The sequence below is a fragment of the Colobus angolensis genome, unplaced genomic scaffold (genome assembly GCF_000951035.1).
Source record: "Colobus angolensis palliatus isolate OR3802 unplaced genomic scaffold, Cang.pa_1.0 Scaffold160, whole genome shotgun sequence".
Classification (NCBI taxonomy): Eukaryota; Metazoa; Chordata; class Mammalia; order Primates; family Cercopithecidae; genus Colobus; species Colobus angolensis.
Window position 1 is genome coordinate 6,426,533 of NW_012114711.1, and position 8,218 is coordinate 6,434,750.

General features: G+C 43.3%; 1 protein-coding gene across 2 annotated transcripts in view; it reads left to right on the forward strand.

Annotated features, from left to right (window-relative positions):
* Window positions 1-366: 366 nt before the first annotated feature.
* TRNT1 (tRNA nucleotidyl transferase, CCA-adding, 1) overlaps window positions 367-8,218 on the forward strand; it is a 25,161-nt gene continuing 17,309 nt past the window's right edge. For both annotated transcript variants that reach the window (XM_011937239.1, XM_011937240.1), the window contains exons 1-2: window positions 367-438; window positions 2,489-2,663. In XM_011937239.1, the coding sequence (XP_011792629.1) occupies window positions 2,516-2,663 (148 nt within the window). In that variant the 5' untranslated portion in view covers window positions 367-438; window positions 2,489-2,515. The remainder of the gene's footprint in view (window positions 439-2,488; window positions 2,664-8,218) is intronic.

Sequence of the window (8,218 nt, forward strand, 5' to 3'; positions counted from 1 at the left end):
AAAATAACATTTACCGAACAATCCGTCCTACCCTGGATTAGGATTTATTAACAGTCTCATTTTGAAAAGGAAGACAGCTGCCAGTTGTCCCAGATCGCACAGGCATACCGCGCAGATGGGCCTCTGAGCAGCTCAGGGCCAGCCAGAGGTGCGGTAAGAGGCGCGCAATTAAATGAATGCGCTTCGGTTTCTTCAGGGTCCCCCAAGGCTCCGCTTCACCCAGGCAGGCCTCGGCGGGGCGGCGAAACCGGCTCAGAGCTTAGCCTCACCGTGGGGAGGGGCGAGGGAAGCCGGAAGCCCTTCGGTTCAGGCCCCGCCTCCGCCCTCGCCCTGCCGCGACTTCCCATTCACCGCCAGCCGATGTGCGTTGGCTACGTCACCGCGTTCACTGTCCCGGAAGTGCGCGTGGTGGCGACGGCGACCGCGGCAGTGGGGCCGGTAAGCGGGCTCGCGCCGCTCAGAGGGGCAGAGTTGGTGGCGTGGGTTGCGGCCCCTTCCTACCTGCTGTGGGCCAGGGTAGCCGCCGCCCCGGGTAGACGGGAGTGGGAAGTGGCCAGAGGCCTCCTCAGCACTGGGCATAAGAGCCCCGACGCGGAGGTCGTGTCCCCGCTACGTTTCTGGCGACCGCAGGCGCGGATTCCTTGGCTTCCCCCAGCACTTTCCCCTCCGCGCGGACGGCCCCGAGACGCTTTTTCACTGGGCCTTGTCGCCAGCACCCGGCATGGGGGCGGGCCGCTCCTTTTCAGGGCCGGGGTCCCCAGAGCGTTTTCCTGAGTTGAGGCGGAGGTGCAGGGAAACTGAGTGGGTCTTTCCGCCCCACGTGGCCTGCTGGGAAGCGCAGCTCCTCCAGCCCGCTTCCGTGGAATGGAATGGTTTTTCTCTGCAAGTTTGCACCGGGGCCACTGGAGAGCTGCTGCTGCCTCCTTATGGGCAGAACCCCTGTATGGGGGGAACAAGGATGTGATAGGTAGAAGGGAAGGCAGGGTGTGCTGGAAATCAGAGGAGATTGCAAGATGGCAGGAAAATAATGAGGAAAATGGCAGCAAAACTAATTAATTCATAGGAAAATACAATTCCTAGGCGCTATCCCAGGGTCATGAATTCTCGAGTGCAGGTGGGGAAGGAGGGTGATCCTTGTGCCCAGTAATTTCATAGGACCCGAGGGCTTATGTGACACCTGTGACCATGACGAGTTCTGGAGTCCAGAAAGTCGGATAGAGTTTCTAGAACCCCGCACCCTTCACCCTTCACATACTGACTGAAGCCCTGCTCTGGGGAGAGTGCCATTACAGTACCATGTGGCATGCGAGTGTAGTGGTAATGCTCCCCGACCAAACCGCCAAACCGAGGGTTAGACTGCTTATTCTCGCCGCCCAATAACGAGATGCAGATAAACTAGGAAAGAAGGGAGTTTTTTTCTGTAACCGGGTACAGGGAGAAGGCCTGGAAAATATCCCAGACCAACTCAGAATTACAAAGTTTTCCAGAGCTTATATACCTTCTAAGCTATATGTATATGTGTAAGTGTTGCATTCATCTAAAGACATAAGTGATTAATGAATTATCTATAAGATCTGCGTCCTGAAGACCTTCCTCGGGAGCCTTAGTAAACTTACTTAATCTAAATGGGTTCAGGTGCTGGGGTGATTAACCTTATATTCTCTCCTGCTAAATCATGGAGGTTTGCGGAGTTCCCTCAGACCACTAGTAAACTTGTTTGTGGAGGCCTGGAGAGTTTCCTCGGATGCCCAGTGAAACTTGTTTAATTCTAAACGGATCCTGTTAAGAATTCCTTTGTGGCTGGCTGCAATGGCTCCTGCCTGTAATCCCAGCACTTTGGGAGGCCGAGGAGGGCAGATGACTTGAGGTCAGGAGTTCGAGGGCAGTCTGGCCAACATGATGAAACCCTGTCTGTACCCAGAAGTATAAAAAATTAGCCGGGTGTGGTGGCATGCGCCTGTAATCCTGGCTACTTGGGAGGCTGAGGCAGGAGAATCGCTTGAACCCAGGAGGCGGAGGTTGCAGTGAGCAGAGATCCTGCCATGGCACTCCAGGCTGGGCGACAGAGGAGACTCCATCTCAAAAAAAAAAAAAAAGAATTCCTTTGTTATTTTATCATGCTTTCAAGGTCCAGGAAAGTCTTAGGCAAAACTCTTGCTGGGCTTTTGTTACATTCCACCCTTGTTTAAGGGCACTGGCTAGCTCTTTCACCTTTTAATATGAAACTCAACCACTCAGTACTGAAACAGTTGTTATGGAGGCCTGCATTCGTTAGACCCCGCCAGCCACAGTAAGTGCTTCTGGAGAACAAAACCAGGTAGATACATATAGATCTAGTCTTAATCCCTCAAATTGACACCTTTTTCAGTTTTTTCATCTGAACAAGAGATGAGTTTCTGAGTTGATAAACATGCAATGTGTCCCTTTATTTTCTTTCACTTTCCTTCACTTTTAATTTCATTGGTATGCCTGTATGTTTGCCTTGTAGACGAGTAGTTGGTGACTGCCTCTCCAGATGCTGAGGTGCCTGTATCATTGGCACAGGCCAGTACTGAGCTGTAGGTGGAATAGGCTGTGCCTTCTGAAGCAGTATCTATTTACAATGAAGTTGCAGTCTCCCGAATTCCAGTCACTTTTCACAGAAGGATTGAAGAATCTGACAGGTGAGAGATGAGGATACCTTTTCTTGATCTGGAAACCTGTATAAATGGAGAAGTAGAGGGTTAACTTTTTAAGCCTACATTTGGATATTTTCGTTGTTGTTTTGATTATTTTTTAAGAAAAAAAAAAAATAAGTAGAGGGTCTCTCTTTGTTGCCCAGGCTGGTCTCAAACTCCTGGGCTCAATCCTTGCCTTCCCAAAATGCTGGGATTACAGGTGTGAGCCACGGTGCCCAGTCTGTATGTTTTCATTGTTGGAAGAAAGGCTTGGCTGGGTGTACCCAGCCTGTAATCTCTTGGGGAGGCCAAGGTAGGAGGATTGTTTGAGCCCAGGAATTTGAGGCTGCAGTGAGCTATGATCATGCCACTCTAGCTTGGGCAACAGAGTGAGACCCTGTCTCAAAAAAAAAAAAAAATATTAAAAGAAAAAAGAAAAGCTTACATATGGGTGATCCAAAAAATACAGCTAAATCACTGGAAAAGGCAAGAAGTTGACTGCAATAAAAAGCATGGCTTTTCTGTATGCTATGCTAAGTACTTTCCATACATTACAGGACTGGTCCTACTGACTTAATGAGTACGTACATTTTGACTTGTTATGTGGAAAAGGAAACAGATTCTTAGGCATGTGAAGTGTTTTGCCTGTGTTTCTGTAACTACTAACTAGAGAGCTGGGTTTCGAACTTATGCAGTCTGATTTACAGAGCCCAGCTTGTAACCACCAAGCTCTGTTTCCTTCCTAGGTATAAGTGCTTTCATGAGAACTGAAGGAAGAAGGAAATAGGAGTTACCTCCATTGTGCACGTTTCAAAACCTGTCTGGAAGGAGTATAGGAAATGGCTTTAGCTAAGCGCCTGACTTCAGTAGTTTCTTGCTGTTGCCACAGTTTTATTAGTATTGGTTCTTAATGTCATCTACTGATGTTGCTATAAAGCAGCCACACAGTAGCATTACAAAGCCTGTGGGAATTTTAGTAGCACCTTCATAAATATATTTAATAGTATGTATAGAAATATGACCTAAACAGCACTGGCTATCTATTAGATTTACCTGGGGAGCTTTAAAACACATGCTGGGGTTCTACCTGCAGCCTACTGAATTAGAATCTCTGGGTGGGATGACCATCTATGTTTTTAATAAAAGCTCCACAAGTTAATTCTGATGCAAGAAGATAGACGAACCATTACTTTAACATGACTCACGTTATATTAGCTTATTCTCAAAGCTACTTTCCTGTTCTTGAAATTAGATGATGGCTTTTTAGGTAGGTGCCAGAGATAAATGGCCCAGAATATGTTGATTCTTTTAGGCAGACTTTAAGTAGAGGGCTTAAATGCAGATTGGTTATGCCGATGCTTCACTATCTGTTTTAATTGGAGAGAGTGAAAATTACGAAAAATTCACTGTCCAATAGAAATTTATGAGCCCATATGTAATATAAACTTTTCTACTAACCACATTAAAAAGATAGAAATGGTAAAATAAATTTTAATAATTATTTTTAGTACATCTAATTTAATCCAATATATATAAGATACTATCAGTATGAATTTTGTATAAAAATTGTTCATGAGACCGGGCACAGTGGCTCCCACCTGTAATCCTAGCACTTTGGGAGGCTGGGGGCGGTGGCTCTAACCTGTAATCCCAGCACTTTTGAGTGGCTGGGGCAGGTGGATCAATTGAGCCCAGGAGTTTGAGACCAGCCTGGGCAACATGGTGAAACCCCATCTCTACTAAAAATAGGCAAGCATAGTGGTATGTGTCTGTAGTCCCCGCTACTTGGGAGGCTGAGGTGGGAGGATCACTGAAGCCTGGGAGGTGGGGGTTGCAGTAAGCCGAGATTGTGCCACTCCACTCCAGCTTGGGCGACACAGACCATGTTTCAAAAAAAAAAAAAAAGTTATTAATGAGATATTTCATATTCTTACTTGGAAGTCTTTGAAATCTGGCATGCATTTAATACAGCACATCTGAATTCAGACTCACCACATTTTAAATGCTCAGTAAGTACAAGTGGCTACTGTTTGAATAGTGCAGATTTTGAAGCTCTGATTTTGGGTTGAGTTGAAGCTTTTTTCTTTCTGTGTATGCCCTTCACAGCCCCCAGTTTTTCAACTTCAATTGCAAGAGGCCTCTTGGAAGGAGTAGTAGTAATTAACTCTTGATGGCCTAACTCAGGTCATTCTGCATTTTTTGAAAATAAGGTTCTAGATATTGATTACTATAGTTTCTTGAACATCATTTTAACAAGTGTGTTTGACTTTCTAAACCTGACATTGAGAACTGGATTTTCTCCACCCTGAGAAATGAGGTCCTAAGGAAGTTAGACCCTAAGTGGTATGGTAAGGTAGAGGTGGTGGTTGCTTTCAGAGTCCTGTCCTTGAAGGACTAGCAAATGAGAACATGGATATATTCTAAAGTTGACTTTTTCTAGGCTACTGGAGAAGTGGCAAGAATGGAATCTTTTAGTGCAACGATCAACAAGTTAGAATGTCAAAGACTTGGGTGCCCTGGTAAAATGTAATGTTCTGTATAAAAACAAAATGTACAAAAACACACAGCCTTTGTGATGGCTGCTGTATAGTGATACTTGGAGTTTAAATCCTCTACCAATTTTCAAATCTTAATAGCTGCTTTGCCATGTGTAAAATTAGTTTTCAGTATGTAAGAATATGAGAGACTAGAATAGTGTATTATTGTCATATCATAGGGGTTTTATAATTTGTCAGGTTATTTTATGTATCTTTCTTTTTGCTTCAGGACAATCACATGCTAGTGGTATATAAGATTATTTCTCAGCTGGCTGCAGTAGCTCATGCCTGTAATTCCAGCACTTTGGGAGGCTGAGGTGGGAGAATTGCTTGAGCCCAGGAGTTAGAGACCAGCCTGAGCAACATAGTGAAATCCCATCTGTACAAAAATAATAATAATAAATCTAGCCAGTTATGGTGATGCACACCTGTAGTCCCAGCTACTCAGGAGGCTGAGGCAGGGGGTTCCTTGAACTTGGAGTCAAGGCTCTACAGTGAGCTGTGACAGTGCCACTACATTCCAGCCTGGATGACAGTGAGACCCTCTCTCAAAAAGAAAAGATTAGTTTTCTGTCCTAGAGATGAGGCTGAAGTTCCCAATGCAGATGATTTTTGCCTGAGCTAACAGCACTAATAGATGAGCAAGGACTTCTTTGGTCTGTTGGCTGTTGTCTATAGGGGGTGATAGTGCTCAGTGTTATGTGATGTCAGAAGGCCATCATATTAAAATTGAGCACAATAGGAACAACTGATCACTCTCTTGAAGTCCGGAACTCTTAGAACAGATGGTCTGTTTCCCTGTAGTAATGCTTACATCATGTCTTCCCACTCATAGCTCCCACTCACTGTCCCTTACCCCACCCCAGCCTCCAGTTGTCAAAATTCAAAGCTGTAAAGGGAAGAAGTTCATGAAAATTTAATTAAAAGTTAACATTAAAAAGAGGTGACAATTATAAAAGTTTTCTGACATTAATGTATGGTCTTTTGAATTGCTAATAAGAATAATTAACAATTGCTTTCTATCAGATGTGGCATTTGGGGCAAATAAACACAGTTTAGGGATGATGGGAGTCTGCATTTCTTGACTTTTAGGCTTAAGTTTGCAGTTAAATTTGGTTGCATTAGGTGTTGTTTTCACTGAATTATTTCATTGAACGTAGTGTGCAAAGTCTTTTGAAATGTTGACTGCATCCCTGTTTCTGTAAGATTGAAGATATCAGTAACAGGAATAAATACATCTTTTAAGGTTGATAGTCCCTGCTGTTTTAGGCCAGTGTGAAATTATGCTTTTCTTATAATTTTTATGACTGCTCTTTCATGTTGACAGATAAATATGCCTTGATATGTCTTTCTCAATTGTCTTAAATGTTATTTTGAAAATCCTGAATGGCAAGTTTTTTGGAATGGTTTAATAACATAGGGCTGATCAAAATGGTGAGTATATTACTTTGAGTTCTGGATCTCTTTGTAATGCAGTTAACTTACTAACTTCGAACTTACCGTTTTATTTTAGTAAAGCCAGCATGAGAATCTTAAATCAGTAGTTATCTATGTAAATTAAGCCTTGACCTTCTTCATTCCATTATTTATAGTAGGTTCAAATGAATGTAAAACTTGCCCTTTATTTGCTTGAATTTCAGAACAGCTACTTGATACTGTTTTAAGAAAACTTAAAAAATCCCAATACTTTCCAGTGAAGTCATTCTTTTTTTTTATAGCTAGAATATCCTAATTCAGTTTAATTATGAGCCAAATTGGTATAAAGATAAATAAGATAGGTTTTCTACCCTGAGAAGTGGGGAGACAAAGACATAAAACAGATAATTTTAATATAATTGGTATGTATAAAGATACGCTGTACTAGTCTCTTAGAAGAAATTCACCTAACCTCACCTTCAGGTGAGGCTTCCTAAAGTGAATCACAACAGATAAGTAAGAGTGAGCTAGACCAATGTTTTCCAACTGGGTAGTTACCTCTTAGTGGGCCATGAAGTCAATTTAGTGGTCATAACCTGTATTTAAAAAAAAGAAAGAATAGAATAGATTGCATGGTATGAAGGGCAAGTTTTCTTTTATGATACTTTTGTTTGCCATGTAGACATACAAATTTCAGTGACTGCTGTGTGAATGTCTTAGCGTGGGTTATGGGCCAAGAAGTGTGACAGCCAGCCACTGAGCTAGCGTAAATTGGGGAGGTGTTTCAGTGAAGTGACTCACACAGGCAGAATTATGGAGGAAAACTACGGGGAGAGTTTGGTGTAGACAGCTGGTGCAGGCAAATTGTGATGCAAAGTTTAGCAAGAGATGAGACAAATAGGTCATGGAAGCCTTTGGATATAGCACAGAGGAACTTGGGTACTGTGTTGTGGGTAGTTAGAAGGAGAAGTTAATGCGTAGCATAATTAACCTGGTGTTTTGGATACTGTGTTGTGAGTAGTTAGGAGGAGCAGTTAATGCATAGCGTAATTAACCTAGTGTTTTAGATCCCCAGGTCTGGATGGTGGAGGCTGGATTTAAGGGACGCAATGTGGTCCTGGAAGTGGGCCTTGATGGGAAATGTGGCATTAGGGGAATATGAGCACTTCCTCTTGGGGAGAGCTTGTGGAAAAGATATCCTTAATTAAGAGGGTAGAGGGAGGGAGCATTTGTTTTTTTTTTTTTCTTTTAATTATACTTTAAGTTCTAGGGTACATGTGCACAACGTGCAGGTTTGTTACATATGTATACATATGCCATGTTGGTGTGCTGCACCCATTAACTCGTCATTTACATTAGGTATATCTCCTAATGCTATCCCTCCCCACTCGCCTCTCCCCACAATAGGCCCCGTTGTGTGATGTTCCCCTTCCTGTGTCCAAGTGATCTCATTGTTCAATTCTCACCTATGAGTGAGAACATGTGGTGTTTGGTTTTCTGTTCTTGTGGTAGTTTGCTGAGAATGATGGTTTTTCCAGCTGCATCCATGCCCCTACAAAGGACACGAATTCATCCTTTTTTATGGCTGCATAGTATTCCATGGTGTAT